Source organism: Polyodon spathula, chromosome 18, assembly GCF_017654505.1.
Source record: "Polyodon spathula isolate WHYD16114869_AA chromosome 18, ASM1765450v1, whole genome shotgun sequence".
Lineage (NCBI taxonomy): Eukaryota > Metazoa > Chordata > Actinopteri > Acipenseriformes > Polyodontidae > Polyodon > Polyodon spathula.
The window spans coordinates 8,619,120-8,639,844 of NC_054551.1; the positions used below are offsets into that span (position 1 = coordinate 8,619,120).

Below are 20,725 nucleotides of genomic sequence, written 5' to 3' on the forward strand. Positions count from 1 at the left end.
GATCTTAACATATATTGTTGTAATTACAACATATATCTCAACATATATTGTTACTTTTTCTTTGGCCCCAGTCTCCCTGGGAAGCTGTAATCTCATGAGATTTTGAAGAAAGTTATGTTTAAAATAATCAAATGAAACAGAAAGCATAAAGTAGGGCAATCCTGTCCATTTGTCCAAAATCTCTCTTCCTGACATGGTGACCTTGACAGCTCATGCATACATATTTTGGAATCACTAATAAGAATGCATGATTGATTGCTATGTAAGCTATAGCCTTCAATGTAACTGGGGTAAAAAGTGCTTTAGTGCCTTGTGCTTGCTGTAAATTATATTCAGTTAATATACAGTACAGTGAAAAGTATTTGCCCCCTGTCTGATTTTCTGCATTTTTGCACATTTTTCACATTTAATTTGGTCAGATCTTTTTGTGGGTTGTAGTAGTATATAGAGGGGGTCTGAAAGAAAAAAAATGACACCTAAGTTTGGTGCTTCTTTCATTTGTTTGGTGTGCAAGGAAATCAAACATGCAATCTGCAGGTGTGACAAAGTGATTGCCCCCTAGTTAATGATCGAAAGAAATTCCTGAAGACCTGTGGGAAAAAAAAAGTTGTTGATTCCTATCAGACTGGAAAGGGTTACAAAGCCATTTCTAAGGCTCTGGGCTTCCACCAAACCACAATCAGAGCCACAGTGTCCAAATGGAGAAAGTTTGGGACAGTAGTGAATCTTCCCAGGAGTGGCCGTCCTGTCAGAATCTCTCCAAGAGCAAGGCCTAAAATCGTCCAGGAAATGACAAAGAACCCTAGAACAACAACCGGGGATCTGCAGGCCTCTCTCACCTCAGCTAAGGTCAGTGTTCATGACTCCACCATCAGAAAGACACTGGGCAAAAATGGGTTTCATGGCAGAGTAGCAAGACGGAAACCACTGCTCACTAAGAAGAACATGAATGCTCATCTCAAGTTTGCCAAAAAGGCACCTGGATGATCCTTAAGAGTTCTGGAACAATGTTCTATGGAAAGATGAGTCAAAAGTGGAACTTTTTGGCCAACATGGGCCCCGTTATGTCTGGCGAAAACCAAACACTGCATTCCACAGTAAGAGCCTGATACCAACGGTCAAGCTCGGTGGTGGTAGTGTCATGATTTGGGGATGTTTTGCTGCATCAGGACCTGGACGACTTGCCGTCATTGAAGGAACCATGAATTCTGCTCTGTATCAGAGAATTCTACACGAGAATGTCAGGCCATCCATCCGTGAGCTGAAGCTGAAACGCAGCTGGGTCGTGCAGCAAGACAATGATCCAAAACACACAAGCAAGTCTACATCAGAATGGTGAAGAACAAGAAATTTTAAGTTTTGGAATGACCTAGTCAAAGTCCAGACCTAAACCCCATTGAGATCTTGTGGCAGGACCTGAAACAAGCAGTTTATGCTCAAAACCCACAAATGTCACTGAGTTGAAGCAGTTCTGCATGAAGGAGTGGGATAAAATTTCTCCACGGTGCTGTGAGAGACTAATCTGTTCAATAACTACAGGAAGCCTTTGGTTGCAGTTATTGCTGCTAAAGTTGGCGTAACCAGTTGCTTCTTTACACGGGGCATTGGGTGTTGCATAACTTTCTTTAATAAATAAATGAAATAATTATAAAAATGTTGTGTTATTTGTTCACTCAGGGTCCCTTTTATCTAATACTAGATTTTGGTTGAAGATCTGATAACATTCAGTGCCAAAAATATGCAAAAGTGCATCAAATCAGATGGGGCAAATACTTTTTCACGGTACTGAAAAAAAAAATATATATATATATATATATATATATATATATATATATATATATATATATATATATATATATTTTGTGAGCTAGTTCAAAACTCTGAGGAAATCAGTTATCTGCCTAGCTTCTGCAATTGGAAGCAATGGAAGCCAGTCACTATTTACTTAGCGGCTTGGTAAATAACAAGACACTCCGCTCACATTTACCTAGCTCCATGACATTCAGTAATATTTGGTTTGTGGAATTAGATTTTTTTTCAGGTTGCAGTTTTATTTTCATCTCACTCAAAACCATGTGAAGCGCTTGGCCGTTGTTTTAACAAACACAATGTTTACTTCAAATCTGATTTATTTATTTATCTTCCTCTCCGTTAGCTGCCGTGAAACCTTGAAGATGAAGCGCGTCTCATTTTCAAAGCTTTCCTAGAGATGCAGGCAAATTACAATTAAAGACCTTGAAAAGACAAAACATTTAAATCGAAAATATCTTGTTTACCCAGCTGCTAGAAAAAAAGCAGTACTATCATTAGATTGTATTTGTTGAGATCCTTCAGGGAAACAAAACAAACACCTGGTACTTTTGATCGTTTTTACCCAGTTGTTTAGAAATTAATGGACATAGTCAAGTTTTGTTATATTAGTTGCAAGAACTAGCTTTGCTCATGCAGCACTTCTATGGCTGATCCTATAGGGTGACTGATCTCTGAATGAGGATGTCTCCTCTCTATTGGCAAACAATGTGTTTCTGTACTAATAGTTATACAATTCACAGGGTTTTGTAGTATAGGTCAGTGTGGAACACACGTTAGAGAATGAAAAATGAATTAAAAAAAACAAAAAACAAAACAAAAAACTTTGAGCTTTTAAATGGTGCCCTTAAATTTTAACAGCTTGAAGGAATTCATTAATAATGAATAGTGGTAGAAACAGGTCACAGAGTTCAATCTACACTTGAATTGGAGTGATATACAAACTATTCTCACTATTGTGTTCTACTAATAACTTGGCTATAAATAAAAGCAAAAAAAAAAAAAACACTAAATTCTTTACTTTCACGGAGAAAAGGCTAAGCCATACATTAATTCTACCTATATATATATATATATATATATATATATATATATATATATATATATATATATCGTATCTGTAGAACCCACCACTAAATATTCATGGCTGTATAGGTAAGACATTTTTTTCATAAAAGTGTCTCTTACCTTTTTTTTTTCAACTTTCCTTATTTTATATTTTTTGATGCTGCCAAGTTGCAAGCAAAAAAAATCTTCTAATGCCTTTACACCGCAGCCCACAAAACGTGATTATCGTGTTGTGTTTGTAGAGTCTCTAGGATTTTATTTACTGTGTGTATATAGATAGATATAGGCAGACACCTGTTTCCACTCAAACAATGCATCAGCATCCACATGGCCATACACACTATAAAGGCTAATACACACTATAATTGTTTGATCAGTGTCCTATATGTACAGTAACTTATTTAGAAGCTATTTTTATATTTAGAAGATTCCCTGATGGGCATACATTCCCAGTTTGGCCCATATTTTTATTTTATAAACCAGCTGTTACACTCTGGTTTTCTTGATTTTCCTCGCATTTAGTACCTACATTTGGTGTGTGATATTGCTTTGGGGAAAATGGTAAAATCCCCTAAGGCTGATTGATGGATAGAGGTATGAGCCTTTTGGTAGTACCTAGTCCTTTTAGAAAAGAACATTGCAGATAATAGACATTAATCCAGTTGCGGACTCCTGGGCAGGGCGATACCAGTCAAAAAGTACAGCAGGCTCTGTTGAAGGCTTTACAATAGATTGGTTCCTGAAAAATCTAGTGGATCAGTTCCTAGGCAAGCCCAAGCTGTTGCAGCTGTGGAATGATTCTAATTGTTACGAGTTCTAAAGATAGTGTAAATGACTGTGCAGGAAATTTTGATTTCCATTACATGAGAGTAGATGTTAAAACTTTATGCTGATTTCAACTCTCGCCAAGATAAGCATCAACTAAGATGTAGCTTTATAGTAAACTAATGTGATCCATCTGCATCTGTAGATATCCTTCTGCCTGGTGTTGATGGCTGAAGTGTAATGCTGGCTCCAAGGATCAGCTTATTTTGCCTCCCCAGCACACACAATATACTGAATACTGAATCATTACTGTATTAGACAATGTTGATATGCTTGTTATCTCTTATTAATGTTTTGTCTTGCGCTAGGGTTTCTGAGCCCAGCCTGGAAATAAATGTGGTTAAAACGCAATGGTCTGCCATTTAACCAACCTAATATATAAGTCCACTGAATGTGTTTCACCTCCTTTGAGAGGAAGCATAGGAATGGCTCTTGATCCTCATTACAAAAAAAAAAAGTTCAATCCCTAATCTCTTCTCTAATGCAGACTTTGAACAATATTAGCACGGTCTGTGACAGCTTGCGATTCTGAGCAATGTATTATTTAATTTAGCTGCGAATCCTAAACTAGGCCAACGTAATCGACAGCAAAAAAAAAAAAAAAAAAGATTGCTGCGTCTTTAAATAGAGATGCAAAGTCTTATGATATTGGATAGCTTAAGCTGCATTAATCTTTTAGTCTGTCATCAGATGCCTTCTACTTAGGATTGCTAGATGGCTCTTACCTGGCTAATTTAAGCATTTTATTGAATGTATTATTTAGTAAGTGAGTTCTCTGTCAATGGGAGAATGAAGAGTTGTAAAAATGCAGGGATGTAATTACAGTTGAGGTCTTGCTTCAAGGTCTTTACTTTTTTAGCCCTCCTATTGGTTTTGTATGCAAGGGTCCCTGTGGCCCTGGCAGGAGAGAGCTAGGGGATTGTAAACGCCATGTTGGAAACGTGTTGCCAGGACCGAAACCTTTAAGTTTTAAACATCAAAGGGCATAATAAATTAGTGACTGGGTGATGTCTCTACTCTCAACTCTTGGACTGACTCCCTCCTGGGGCAGTTTTGCCATCTGGTGAAGTGAACTCCCTGCTTGGGTGGAAAAATAATTGGACATTGGATCCAGTCAGTAAAAAATATACTTACTGGCTAATCCTGCTCTTTTGGGAACTATGACTATTATTGTCAAAGCTACCCAAAATAAAAACTGGACAATCCAGGATCATGAGTTTTACTGCACATATCCTGCTGATAAGGGTATTGCTATAAGTGTGGCCAAGCAATGTTATTGCTGTTTCTATTTCAAAGGTGTGTATTAGTTATTAACACGTTTTATAGCAAACACAAATGCATGTTTATAGATATCTTTTTTTTTTTTTTATTCATATGTCCATAGCTTCAAACATAAATTATAAAAAAATGTGGAACTTATTCACAATCTATTCTAAACGTTAACACATGAGTTAGTCAAGCTTCTTTAACAACAGTTTGGAAGAGTTTTGACAGTTATCAAAATATACTTTAAAAACAGTATTTACATAACTCATAAGTTAAAGCTAATACCTTCAACGCTGTTTGCATTTTTGCTGTTGTAACTATATTCATTAAGTGTGCATTCATCTACTGTTAGACAGTTCCAAGTAAACAACAAAACCTTGTTGGGTGGCTACAGCATGATTCTGTGTTTGGCATGGGTGGCTATTGTTACACAGTTTTGGGTCTGCTCATTTGCGAGTCATGCTGAATACTTTCATTTATTATTCAGGATTTAGTAGTCAAGGTTCCCTTAAGACAGTTCTAAAGTGCAGAAGTGACTGTACTTGCAAGGGTATTTTAAACCTCTGCTGCCTTCGTTGTCTCGTAAAATGTGTATACAGGATCTCCACAATGAATGGTCTAGGTCCTGAAACTGCTGTGTCCTATATCAGCTGATTTTGAACCAGGCTGAAAATGCTTTAAATACATCAGATTCATACAGTATTGATTATGTTATTGAGCAAGTTTCATAAAGTGAAAAAGATAAAGGATAGTTTAATAGAAAAGTCCATGAACATAAAGCTCAATAACCCAGGCTACTGATAATATTAATATAATAACTTCCCAGCTTATTTTAGTCAAGCCTAGAAACTGTTCAGATCATCGCAGTGAATCATAATATTTACAACAACTTTTTTTCAGTTGTTTGCTCTAGTTATTTTATTTGATCCATGAACATTTGCTCAGTATATTATTTCAGTTGGAAGCTAATAACAACACGTGGTTGAGCATAATGGAGAAGGTAATACAGTGTTTTATAATGAAGCATCCATAACTATGATGAAGCATCCATGACTATAATCTGGGATAATGTTCAGTGAAAAATGCATGTTGCAATATTATTGGTGACTGTCTGCAGCATAATAATACAATAATAATATAAACGAAATAAACAGATAATTTCTGATGAATACATACATTTAAAAGTATAGGTCTATGTGCATCCTCATTATATTCTAACAATGTAACTGTCGTTATAGTACAGCACTTTACTGTTCTGGCTTTTTCCTTAGTAGTGACTGACATCTGCTGTCCAGATGGAGTATTGCATAGTAAAAGCATTGTTCAATTTTAGCTGGGAGCCCTACTGCCTTGCATTTACAAATGGGAAATACTGATTGTTTGTATCAAGTAGGCTATATTCAGATGGAATGGAGTACACAGAGAATACAGAAGCAGACATTATTCTATACATTACCCCACTGGTATTACCAGGGTAGGGCAGTCTGTCCTTTGTAACAAAGCCCCAGGCCACCACCTCCATTCACAGGTTTGTTTTACAGTTTTGTGCTTGTCTGCTTCTTCTTTCCAAGTTTCGTTGAGGATGTGCTTGTTAATCACTTTGTGGTGGACTGAAGTTGTCAACTCAGAGTCTGATTTAGTTCATCTAAAAGTGCCCCGATGGGATCGACGGACTTGCTGTGTTGACAGTAGCCAGTGAGCATGCTAACACAGCCTGGCCACTCAGATCTCCAGAGGACGGGAGACTCTGTTTAACCATCCCAGAGCTGAAACTTGTCAAGGATTGTGTTTTGGGATGTGACTTAAAGGAGTCAAGCAGTCCTAAATTGATCGGTACATTTCCAGGCCCTGTCAGTTTGATTGTTACCTCTAAACATTAGTCTATGGGCAGTGGGGGTTACACAAAGAAAAAAACACGTATTGTTTAGGTCCAGGTTTGGAAGAAATCCATTAAAAAGAAGTTTTCCCCTCTTGGGAATGACCAATCTGTCCGTTAGTGGTGAATGGCAAAGTTGTGGGAAATGTCTGCCTAGGTGCTGTCAGAACTAGTAAGCGCAAGACTTAGAACTCAACAGCAGTGGTAGAGGAATATATTATGGAACATGTTTTAGGGAAGGTAGTGTTCTTTTAGGGAAGACAGTGATGTTTATTTGATCTATGTCCACCATATATCAATGTTAGTAAATTATTAAGTAAATACTGGGTCTGCGATGAGCTCAGCTTAGTGTTACTCTGCATAGCCCACTGTACCACAGCAATTTGAATTGTAATACAATTGAACATAACTGGGTTTATATAGTGTGGAATGTATTGTCATTTGATATAAATTCATATTGAACTAATTAAATCTGGAGGAAGGGAAAACGTGAGAAAGTCAAGGATCTAATACACTGAAGAACACGTTGTTGAATTGATTCATTTATTTGTTTTTGCACACATCAGTAAAGTATGCTTTCTATTGCTGAATGAGAACCCTGTTTTTAGACCCACTTTTCATCTGCGATAGGTTCCCATCCCCCACCCCCCAAAACTGTGCTGCTTTACTGCTTTAAAATCATCACATTGCAGCATTGCTTGTGGTTACTCCATTGCACTGGTGTGATGCAGAGACCTCTGGTGCATTTTGTAAGAATTGCATCTGTAGGTAAAAGTGCTTGAGATATTATGTTTCCCTTTTTATAAGTTCTACAATTAACTCTCTCGGCACATAGTGACTTTACAAAAAGACAATCCAGAATAATACTGAAGTACAAAAGGTCTGTTGCAGTGCTTGTCCATCCATAAATGGCCTTCGTGGATAAAATATAGAAGCCCTGTGTATTCTGATTTGTTAGACGTTACATAACAATATACATAACTGAATGTATATATGAGCTGTAAAATAACTCCACAGCAGAGTATTTATTAAATGTTTGTGTATTTTTTTGTTTGTCTTACTTAAGTAATGATAAATACCTTCTCTTTCAGGATCCTAAAACTGATTGTAGCGGCTGCATAATTAAAGAAGACAGCACAGTGAGTAAAAGATAAATGTTACACTTGTGTGTGTTCAGTGCCTTTCATGTATTGGGTTAGCTGAAGAGGATTATAGCTGGGAAGCTGTGTGTTGTTGATAGACTGGCATGTTAGCAAACATGAGGCAGTAAAGACAGTTGGCAGGGATATTGAAGTCCTGTTCAGAGAACAGAGCAGCTTAGGTGCAATGTGTGCATGACCCTTAACTACAGAGGCCCTGACAGCTTCTATTTAATGTGTTTCATTCTTGTATGGATTGTTGATTTTTCTTTAATGTGTATTTTGAATGGAAACCATGACAAATTAATCCAGATGCATTTGCTATTTCACTGTTTGGGTATGTGCGTTTCAGATCTACTTCATACTTTTTTTTCTGCACTGTTAAATTTTCACAGGTTTCACAGATGTCTTGGAAGTGTAGGTGTGTGTCTATGTCCTTGCCAAGGGATCATTTTAAAATATGATCATAAATTGTGCTTTCTGTATTTGTCAAAAGAATTAATTTGATATTTAGTCAATGGATCGTATCGATATTTATTTATATATTTTTCTTTTGCATGAGCTGTATTTCAAATCTCTTTCAGTATTGCTGTGATTATTACTGACCATTGTATTCAGTTATTTGAATTCCTAATCTGAATAATCTGCAAAGCAATTTAAAAAGTAACTCTAAAGCTCTAAAGCATATATCTCTGCCTTTGTTTGCTTTATTCAAGATAGCCAGATATGCAAAGGCTGGTATTCAAAGGATGTTGCAAGTGTACCTTTGCTAAAACACAGCTTTTGTTACTCTTCAGTTGACGATGTTAAAAGTTATGCTTTTGAATGCTTACTGCTCCATTCTCAATAAATTATTAAATAATGACAGTTTTCAAGTTGGAAAGCTAGCATTAACAGACTATATCCAAGTTCAATGTAACCACTCTGTGACAGAATTCATTTAGCTGCCCATTTCATTTTCCAGCAGTTTAATATTTCCTGAGAGCCCCAGGGACATGTTTATAAAATGTTTCAAAGGAAAGGACTGGAAAACTGGTTCAGAAAAGAATTTTAGACCTTAAACATCGAGCAGGGTGGTCAACACATAATAGAAGTGCCAATTACGCCAATTGTTGGTGATCTCAGAACGAGAGAAATGAATCTATCTATACCATACCCTAACTGAAACCCGCTCTGCAAAAACATGAATCTATCTATACCATTCCCTAAATCAAACCCGCTCTGCAGAGACATGACTCTATCTATACCATTCCCCAACTCAAACCCCCTCTGCAGAGAGACATGAATCTATCTATACCATTCCCTAACTTAAACCCGCTCAGCAGAGACATTAATCTATCTATACCATTCACTATTACATCGTGGTGCCCCTTCTGCAGAAAACAGAACAAAAGTCTAGAACATTTTAATATACTAACAAAGTACTGACCTAAAAAAAAACAAATCTTGAAAACTGACAAAAAGAAAGACCTAAGCTGACAGTAGAGATTTATTCAAATGTGTTGTTTTTTTTCTTTTTACCTCCAAAGTGTTCTTTATCTTTAATATTCATGCGTTATTGACTATTGAAATAACACAGGCTTGTCAAGGAATTTCTGAATTTGACACCAGCAACTATTGTTCAAAGTTTTCAGATCTTTCATATGTGCTATGAGACCGATGCATTGCAGAGGATTTTACACAGTGCATCTTCTAGTTAGAAAGATAATCATGCCAATTATATTACTGCACACTCAAGCCTTCCACATTGACATATAATTACAGAGTTTCACTTTCTGTGCAATGACAATTGCTCTTAAGCTAGTGTTTATAGTGTTTAGAGCAAACCAAACTGGTAATCGGTCATTTTCAGAAAGTGGAATTGAAGTGACCTGAGGTTGACAGATATTTGAAAAAAGAGAGAGACTGGACTTGCCTTTTAGTGTTTGTATTTAGACAGAATGACTTGCTCTCAAAGAATAAAAAAAAAACAAAAAAAAACAAAACAAAACGTGAGGCCAGTTTTATAAAATGGAAAGTCATATTGTTCAATAATTTCATACCAAAGCAAATTACACCTGTCAATAAAGAGCACAATATTCCTCCTTTCATGGAACAAGGTTACAGAATAATTACACAATGAATATCAGGACTGTGACAGGCCAATTACAGTCTTCAGCATGGATTTTACTGTCTCTAGGAATATCGGCAGTGATTGGCTGGATCTTGCATTTAAACCTGTAAATGTACATTTACATATTAATTATATCTATTTTATATTTAACAGCAGAAGTACTGTATGAGGAGTTAAATGGGGCATTTGATGTCCTAAAAATTATACAAGAGAGTAATCTTTAAAATGCATGTACAGCATTGGTTTGAAGACCATTCTGATCTGAATCTTGCTTTAAGATCATTAAAAAAAAAAAAATAATACAAACACAATTACATAATTTGGTCATCAAGTGAGATGCATTATATAAGAACATTATTTTGAAAAAAAAAAAACACAATTGCAGTGTTTTCCATTAAAAAGTGTGTTCCCATAATTGTTTTAAGACCCTCAAACAACATTAACTATTGTAATTAACTATTGACATTCTTGAGTAATGCTAAAGTGTTACTTTAGATTGGAGCAGTTTGAAGAGCATCCACTAAGAGCTTATAACAAGGACTGTCCTGATTCTGTACACATTATAATAATCAAAAAAACCAATAGCAGTATACATTTCTTGTATAATGAAAAGCATGTTGTACCCTGTTTTATAAGATTAAGTCATTATGGACCAATATTCTGAAGTGGATTCCTATTCTGCCTCAATCAAACACTGATTTAATGGTGGGTTTATGTCATGAAAATTGCAACCAAGCCGTACATGTCTTTAAAAACATTTAGCCCTTGGTTACAGTGAAGATTTCCAAGCCAGTGGTGTTCCACTTGCCTGTCACAAGTAAGTGCTTTGAGCAACCTGTGAAATACATTGAACCAAACCGTGACAGTGACAGAGGTGAGCACTCTCTATTTCATATCTCCCAGATCAATACAATCTGCAGGCAATATGTTCTAGATGCACTGTGGCCTTGGAGAAAGCATGGGGTTTAGGCTGGGCTGACGCACTAGAGTCTCTGAAAAATTGAAAATATGTGACACAGTACAGAGTTTATCTCTCTGTGACAGGCTGAAAGCAGGGGATCAACACTTTTTATTTGCTCTTACCTTGACCAGTCTTCAGCAAAATCAGTGAACCTTCAAACTCACTGAGGGAAATGGCTCTTTTATTACCCACGAGATAGTGACCCTTTGCTGTCCTTAATTTTATGGAGCAGCTTTGTAGAAATCGTAAAAGTTATGGCTTTATTTGGTTGGCACCACAGAAATGACTGATCTTTACCCTGGTGCTATAAGATATCAAGATAGATCCCTAACTTTGTTGTCCTAAGTTCAGAGGATAAATGAAGTTGAGTAGCTGACAGCTGTTTCTAGGTGTTAGTAATATTCTGGGTTTGTGTTCTCCTGGTTTATTAATGTCACTAAGGTACTTAAAACACACAATTAAGTAGTGCTGGTCTGCAATTACCATCTTATTCTTTCTGGCTTGCTCATTTTAATATCCTCTACTGTTTGTTAACCTGCAGTAAGACTATCATATCAGATCAACCTTTACATCAAACATCAGGACTGTACTTGAATGTTCAAACATGCATACTTTCATAAAACACATGTTTCTGTATTTTACTTTTTCATTTGTGAGATCAGATCCCAGACTTAGCGATTATTCGGTTGCCGGGACACAGCCTATACATTTATTGACTCAAAACAAACATATTTTAAACTTAAGTATTCATGTTTATTTTTTTTTGTTGTTTTTCTAAAGAAATAACTGCACACTCTTACTACAAAAAAGAGCACAATAAACTTAATAAAGGTGTTTTTTTTGTACTTACCTGAATGCCTTATTCCTGTGAAACTACTGAAAAAGGCGACATGGCTTGGTTTCACAGACCTCGAATTGCACTAATCTTGAACCTTCTCACTTTCCGTGCTAACCAGACAGAAAAGATCCCAATTTGCAGCATTATTTTTTACATCTCAGATTAATTTTATACTAAAGTTTATGTATTAGTTTTAACGTAGGACAAGAATGGTTTTTATTTAGGTTTGCAGTATACATAGTACATTAATGTTTGGTACATTATTCTGTTTTTGCTAAAGTGTTTAGTCATGCACAGTATGTCTTTGTTTTGTAAAACACCCTTGCTGTTAGCATTCACTTATTGGCTTGGGTTTGATGAGAGGATAACAATGTTTCTTCTTACATAACACAGAGCAATGAGATAATTCCTTAAATACAATTTAACACATTACCTATTTGTATTGTGTTTCACGCCCCCTCATTTCCCACAATTCCATAACAACTTTTAATAAACTGATAAAACAGAATTCACATGTGTAAAAAAGTGAATTGTATGGCTGTTAGTTTTTTTGATTTACCTACTTACAAGTAAACCTATAACTTTTTGCAGAGGTGACTCAATCCATCAAAAACAAAAAAAAAAAAAGGAACCATATTTTTGCCCACTTATCTACACTCCCAAGAGTAGCAATCAAACTGAGAAAAACACAAAATAAAAGAAAGCATTTCTGATTAACAAACTTTTGGCTTTTAGTTATCCCAGAGAGTTTCTTGTTTGATTCCCTGCCACTTTTTACGGTTTGCCAGTTTTTTTTGGATGCAAGCAATACAATATCCTGCCCATATGGTGCGCATTTGGTCTGTTGTTTTTGCACTGTGCTAAATGATGTAAGCAAGCTGAAATTTCTCCCTTGTCATAAATGTAAAAAAAAAATGAACATGAGACACTTTGGGGGAGTTTTGTCCACACAAATTGGTCTTCGGGGAGTTTTTGAACTGTCTGATCAAGTGAAATGCAGGAGTAAAAGACTAACTTACAGTAAGATGCTGTCTAGTATCCAGCGGACAATTAAACAAAAGTGTATCTGAGACGCAAACTGTGTTATTCTGTCCTAATAGAAGGCAGTATAAAAATCCATCTAGAACTACTGTTACACTGAAAGGTGAGGTCATAAAGAAAGTTCCTTATTATAAATACTTAGGCGTATGGATTGATGAGCATCTCACATTTAATCATCATACTGACAAACTGATTTCAAAGGGAAGACCTAAATTAGGCTTCCATTTTAGAAATAGGAAGATCTTTTCTCAGTCTAGCAGATCAGAATTGGTGACTAAGTCGTCACACAAACTAGACGTATTGCACAACACATGCTGCAGATTTCTATTAGAATGTCCCACCTTGACTCATCATTGCGATATGTATGTAAAATTAGGCTGGCTTTCACTTACAGACCGAAGGGTTTATCACTGGTACTGTTTTGTGTTTAAGTTTCTTAAAGGATGGGTGTCTTGTTGTTTAACTGCTCTGGTTAACATGTATGATACCAACTATAATCTGCATTCCTGTGATTCTGCCAACCTGGTCATTCCAAGGGTTGGCACAAGTTAGGATAAAATGTTATTTGCCTATCGGCTCCCAAAAACTTTTAACTCTTTTAACCATGATACAAGGAGTAAATGTGATAGTCTCACTTTTACATGTTCTGTAAATTGTTTAGGGCCTCTTGTAAATGTTTTGATCCTGGTTAAGGATCCGCACATGTTTGGGTGAATGTCCTTTGCTTATGACTCCTAAAATGATTAAGTCACTACCACACATGATATTGTGTTGTTTTATTGTACATGTTTGTTGACAGGACCCCCTTGTAAATGAGATCTAGGTCTCAATGGGTTAAATACCTGTATAAATAAAAAAACAAACAAACAAACAGCAAGACAGTTAAGATTAAAAGATTAAACTATATGCTAACTTCACTATAAAGGACCCCCATGGGATCTGGAGAAATGTTTGTTATATTAGGGTGTTCACTGTAATAGCGTTTGGTATTTTTCTGTATCAGAATAATGACAAAACAGCAAATTTGAATTGAACATCAATATATAGTACTTTTATGAAGATTCCTTCATATTGATCAACATTTAAACATGTCACTTGTGGGTTACCGCATTGCAAGACAGAGACATGGGAGTTGGAGTTCAAACGCCAGCACAGGCGAGCAGGATTTATTAAAAACAAAACAGAAAGTAAACAAACAGGTAATAATATGACGCTACCAACGATGTTAACACACAGAGGACACACACACACAAGACAGGCAGGCAACTCAGTTGAGCGCCTGTCTGTAAACAATCATTTGATCAAACATAACAACTCCAAAAAGCACACAAAACAAACCTGTTTCCACATATGAATTACACCAACACCAATTTTATAGGTATGTTTAAAAAAGCAGTAAAGAAATGAAAAAGGAAAGAATGTACACTTGCATGCTGAATACAGTAATTACATGTCCTTTCTCTTGAAAAAACTACTCAGTATAGATTGCCCCTCACGCCCATTGCCTGATTGCAGTTTGTATGAAGGCAACGATTGCATTCATCATGCATGATTCGTACTACAATAGGTCATCTTTGAATTAGCGTTGTCTTTGAATTAGCTGCTGTTATTCAGATGTGTGTTTGATGTTTGAAGTGATAATACACATTTTCATTTTCAAAGTTAGGAGACTGCAACTTCAGGACTGGGATAAGAATAGGGCTGGAACATATGGAACCAGAGGGTAATGCATAGTGCAATTAGGTGCTTATTGGTCCCAAAAAGAGAACCATTATATTTAGTTATATTGTGCTATGGGGTCCAGCAGCTGCTGTGGTATCCAGCATTTGGGTCTCAGCCTGATAAGCAGCGTGTTGTTTAATGCAGAGCTTCACATGCATTGCCTTTTGATTCATGTGGTGGTTTATTAAGATCTTCTTCTCTTGAGAATTTGAACACCAAGGTACACCTGTGTTTCAAAAAGGGAATCTTCCAAACATTGCTCTACGGAGATTAAACCTTGTTCTTATTCATCAAATAGTTGGCTTATATATTTGGCCAAAGTTCAAATTCATCAGTGTTTGAAAGTGCATTTGCACCTTGGGCTATAGATACAAATTGATTGCTGTTTTCTTGGATATAGGTCTCAATGGGTTAAATTCGTGTATAAATAAATAATATTAAAAAAAAAAAAAAAAAAAAAAAAAACCTAGTGGTTAGAGCTGAAGACTCGGAGCAACTGGAGTAGGTCTCAGATCCATGCTCCTGCAGTCATTTGTTGAAGAAAACGGCTGGCATGTGGGCATTTGAGGTGAAAACCTGAATACAAGCAGAGCCCATTATAGCAAATGGGATGCCTACATAGTGCCACCTGGTGGTTAAATAATGTACTATTTCTAAAAAAAAAAAATTAAAGTTGTTTTTTTTTATATATAGTTGCATGCTTTTTAACAAGTGTAGCATAGTTCATACTCATAAAAACACTACAATACAAATATAGAACTGAACACAATATTCTAGATGAGGTCTTACTAATGCGTTGTAAAGTTCTAACATTACTGCCCTGATTTAAATTCAAACATTTTGTTAGCCTTTTTTATTGCTTCCCCTCATTGTCTAGATGAAGACATTTCTGAGTCAACATAAACACCTAGATCTTTTTAATAGATTCCTTCTTCAATTTCAGTGTTTCCCATATGGTATTTATAGTGCACATTTTTATTGCCTGCGTGCAAACCTTACACTTTTCTGTATTAAAAGTAATTTGCCATGTGTCTATCCAGTTTGCAGAATGCTGTCTACATCATTTTGAATGACCTTTGCTGCCGCAACGGTGTTTGCCACTCCTCCTATTTTTGTGTCGTCTGTAAATTTAACAAGTTTGTTTACTGTACCAGAATCTAAGTCATTAATGTAGATTAAGAAGAGCAGCAGACCTAATGCTGATCCCTGAGGTATGATAAGAAGGGGTCTTGTTTGCTGTGTTATAAAGGTTAAACATACATAATGTATGAGTGTATTCTCACGGTCTATGCCGTTTTATTTGTGGTGAGTATTTGTTTGTTGATCCAGTGGCTCCCAGTTGTATGAATTAATCTCACTATTGTGGTACTGCCTGCAGCATGAACTAGAAATGAAAGTCCCCAGGAAGCAGAAGAATTGTAGTTTCATTATGATTTTCCTGCATGCAGAGTGTTTGGGTTTACTGCCTTAGCAAAATACTGCCCCCACAGGTCCTTGGGTGAAGCAAAAGCATTTGTTTGATTTGCACACTAAACTGAGTGGTTTTAGGCAGGGGGGATTGAACCAGCCAGCATGAACAATCCCTGTTGCTTTCATGTGTTATTGTGAGCAAATAAGCAGCCACAATAACAACATAGGTAATGTGCAGGGGAATTAAACAAACTTGCCAATAGATTTTAGCTGTTGATGCACCCTGGAAGCAATGAAACAGTAACTGTGCATTGAATTAAGGTTCAGGCTTCGTTTCTGCAGACGTTTAACTTCTCTTACATTGTTCTTTTTGAGAGAGGTTTTCGTTATTACATTTTTTTTCTTTTTTTTTTTAACAAAAAATGGCAGAGGCCCTGTCTGTTGGCTATAGCCTACTTTATTTTTCTTCTTCTAATTCAGTTTATACAGTAAATTGCACAATTAATTCTGAGTGGTCAATAAGGCTCTGCCATCTGCTGGTGATATACAGTAATTTCCTCAACCTCTCAAAGATTCACTTTACAGTAAATGGAAGAAACCAACACCACTGCATAGCAAAAGCATCTGTTAGCAGGACCTGAAAGCAAGTAAAGCCCACTGTGTTACACACTTCACTCCAGTAGCAATAAATTTATAACTTAATTACTATACATGTATGGTATTATGGCCCCGTGTTAAGGTATGTACTACCTGTATCTGAAGAAAAAAAAATTAGAAACATGAAATTTAGCCCTATGTGCTAAATATAATTGTAAATCTTGAAAAACTACTCACTTCTAAATCTTTGTATTACTTTAGTATAAATACATGTTAATTTGGATTCATATGTTGTTTTTTTCTGACTTTATGTGAACAAAAAAACACATTTGCCCGTTTTCCCATTGGAAATAGTGATATTTTGAAATATCACTGTCCTGGTCACAAAAGCAAAGTTTGTGGGGAATAATAGCCATGTTCTATACTTTTGAGGCGTAAGCAATTAGGAAATAACACTTACTACCCAGGAACAAAAAAAAAAAATGTTTTTGTTGCACAGTGTAATTTGTAATTAAGTTCCACAAGCAATAGGTAATGCTGAAGAACAAGAACAAGACAGCCACAATGAATACTGTGTGTGTGTGTGTGTGTTTATTTATACTGTGCTTTTAAACTTGAAAAGAGCGTTTTACATTAACGTGTGAAATTGACATAACTATAATGTTAATTTTGTACGAAACAAAGAAAGCAAAAATCTTTTTGTTCCAACTCGCCATTCCCTCAACTAACTAACTAATCGTTTTCAGTCTGTAATAACTGCGGTAACAATCTCCAAAATAACAACTTCTGCGACAGACTCACACCACACGTTAACCCCTGACGTAACGATTCGTCTACCGTGATTTCAGTCACTATGTCATAAATCGCCATATCTCCACTGAATGTTGAAACGGCAACAACAAATAACGTATAATGATATGTATGAAAATTTATGAAACGTTTATGTGTAAATACTAATTTTGGTTCCTATCATTTAAACATGGAGACGTGCAAAGTGGTGCAGTGTAATTGTATATATTATATAATATATATATAATATATATATAGTGTGTATAATATAATATAGCAATATATATATATAATAAATATATATATATATATCTTATATGATACATGCACACACTATGAGAGCTCGTTGTGTCCTCGTGTGAAAGTCACCAAAAGGTGCAGATACTGTGGTTTGACTTATAAAACACTTTGAATGTAGAAGCCTTTTGGTGACTTTCACACAATTTGATTGGCTCTTGTAAGTCTGATATTTGCATAAATCCTGATTACCCATAATTCTATAGTTACTGCTTCTCGCACCTTAACTCGAAAGCTACTTGTGTGTGTACGTGCGTGTGTACACACAGGTATTCTTTGTGTAATGATTAAAAAAGCAAATCACATTAATGTATTAAGTGCATGATACATACAGTGCTCCCCCTTTATAAGGTAGCCCATTATACTGCGGAACAGGTTATGAGGTGGTACGGTCATGGTTCCCATTTGCCCATAATGCCGTTACACTAACATTAGTATTCTCGTTAAGGCTGAACACAAATAGCACGGTCTCTTAACTATGGCTCCCGGCTACAGGGTTATAAAGGGGGAGCACTGTACTTAAATACTTTACAGTACACGTACATTTAGTCCATTCAGATCTGTAGACTTGTGTAGCATTTTTCAGTGCTGGAAACATCACAATATGACTACTACTACTGATAATAATAATAATAATAATAATAATAATAATAATAATAATAATAATAATAATAATAATAATAACAACTGCCAGGCAGCTTTACAGCTACAGTACAAGTTGGAAATTTTGGCAAGCTGTAGCATTGCAGTACAAGTGTCAGCGACAGATCAGTTTTATTGAGGCAGTTTCAATTCAAAATACTGCATTAGTTCATTATCTCACAATGCTTTACAACTTTAAACACCATAATAACCATGACCCTATCTACACACTGTAAGGAGTTATAAGTTCATTTTACGTTTAACCTTAAGGAGAGGTCAAAGGTCACGACCAAGGTAATTTTTGAATAGAGCATATATGGGTTCCTAAATGTGTCGTATAGTAACCATAACCATATGTGCACTGTAAGGAGTTATAAGCTAGTTTTATATTTGACCGAAGATTGGTTTACTGGTTTACGCACAAACACCATTTTTTAAAAAGTCAATTGTATTGACAAAGGGATGATGCTTGTCAAGGAGTTAATCTGGAGTTAATCAACAAAACTGTGTTCAACTGAAGCAGTTTTAAATTTAAGAACGAAACGTAGGTCTGGCTGCCATCTTGTTTTACGAAAGAATACCATTTTGCCATATTTGAATTCCATTGTCCCCAGGATGATGCCTACCAAGTTAGGAGTTAGTTGGTTAAACGGTTTTGCAAACAGAAGCAGTTTGATGTTTGGGCTCGTTCTGGCGAATTTGGTGTCAGCCATTTTGATTGTAGAATTTATCGCAGCAACCTCTGCTTCGTAAACCTGAAGTGGGTTTGGTTGCTGATGACACATGTGAAGTTTCAGATCAATCATTTCACCGGTTCACAAGAAGAAGATTTTGAAAAGTTTTTCCAAAAAATGCGTCAGGCCGCAATTTTTTTTTGCATCTGCACGGGATGATACCTGCCAGGTTTCATTTTCATAAACATTACACGCTGTAAGATGGTAATATGTAAATAACCTTTGCATGGTTTTTACAACAATTTGTTTTACACCGTGAATATTGGCACTTATAAGGTAGTGGGGGCACCCTTCTCATCAATCTCTCATCAAGCGGGGGGGGGGGGGGGGGGGGGACTGTGGGAGGGGGATTTTTTTTTTTTTTCTATTGGGAGGGGGATTAATTTATGGTGCCCATTTTTGCATGGCTTAAGCATGTGCTAGACTAGCGGTGGTCTTCTTGTAGTATCTGACAAAGTACATTAGTGCAATGAAGGAGCTGCATTTCAGCACTGATCACAACAGGTCAAGATCAGCAAGAAGAAAAATAAATTTTTAGAGCATAAAGGCCTCTGCAATACAAGACAGGCTGAAAAACAGAACTGGTATTTGCTTTTAATCAAATCAGTTTAATGGTTGTATATTATACTAAGAAAATCGCTGAAATAGTCTGATTCAGATTCTGTGTCTGACTCATCATCCAAAGGGAGGGCAAACTTCTGTGCAGCAACACTAAGTACTTGTTGCACATCCTGGGTTTCAGTGGGTCTGAGTGCTCTGATTACACTGCTCAGCTTGAACCGATGCGGTTTTGGGAGCAGATTGACTTTAGAAATCAGGGAAGTTTCTTCCTTGCTTTTTTTTAAATTGATTGTGACGAATGCCAACTGTAATCTAGATGAAATGTATAATCAAAAGAATGATATTTTGTGAGATTGATATTATATTTAGAGAAATTATTACACTATTAATATGACAGGTTTTATTGTCTTTTTGTAGCAACTTTAGAGCGCTATTAAACATAAACAACACAAACATACTTAAATATTTTAGGACAGACGTTTAGCAGACCAAAAGTCGCATTTAAAAAAAAAATCTATATTGTCATTGATGATTACAGGGATAATCTTACATCAATCTTACATCAAACTGCTGCATTGACGATATGCACGCAAATTTACACTAGCTTAATTTGAAAACCCTGACTTAATGGGTAAATAACTTAAAATGTCACTTGAATTGCTTTGATCTTGTCTGGAGAATCGTAACTGCTGGACCTAACAACCTTTCTCATTGCATTCAGATCATGTGACTGTAACCTTTCAACTCTGTCAGACCTGGCATTTAGAATACTCCAGACAAGATGAAACCCAACACCCCCACACCAGCATAACACAGTGTGTGTGTGTGTGTGTGTGTGTGTGTGTGTGTGTGTGTGTCAGAGAGCGAGGCTGTGCTGCTTAGCACTGAAGTTCTTTGAAGTAGGCATAGTCAGATAAGACATAATCTCGCTTTCATTAATGATTTGTCAGTGGTTTGTAAACATAGCAGCAGTATACAATTATATATTGATAGCGTGGTTCTTTGTGATGAAGCAAAAGCAGGATTTATTATTTACT

General features: G+C 36.2%; 1 protein-coding gene across 19 annotated transcripts in view; it reads left to right on the plus strand.

The window, feature by feature from the left end:
- The window catches only part of LOC121330646 (RNA binding protein fox-1 homolog 1-like), an 879,666-nt gene that overhangs the window by 429,092 nt on the left and 429,849 nt on the right, over positions 1–20,725 (plus strand). For all 19 annotated transcript variants that reach the window (XR_005951881.1, XM_041277313.1, XM_041277305.1 and 16 more), the window contains one exon: positions 7,936–7,983. Coding sequence is in view for 16 of the 19 variants with exons in the window: in XM_041277313.1 (XP_041133247.1) it covers positions 7,936–7,983 (48 nt within the window). In the remaining 3 variants the exon portion in view is untranslated. The remainder of the gene's footprint in view (positions 1–7,935; positions 7,984–20,725) is intronic.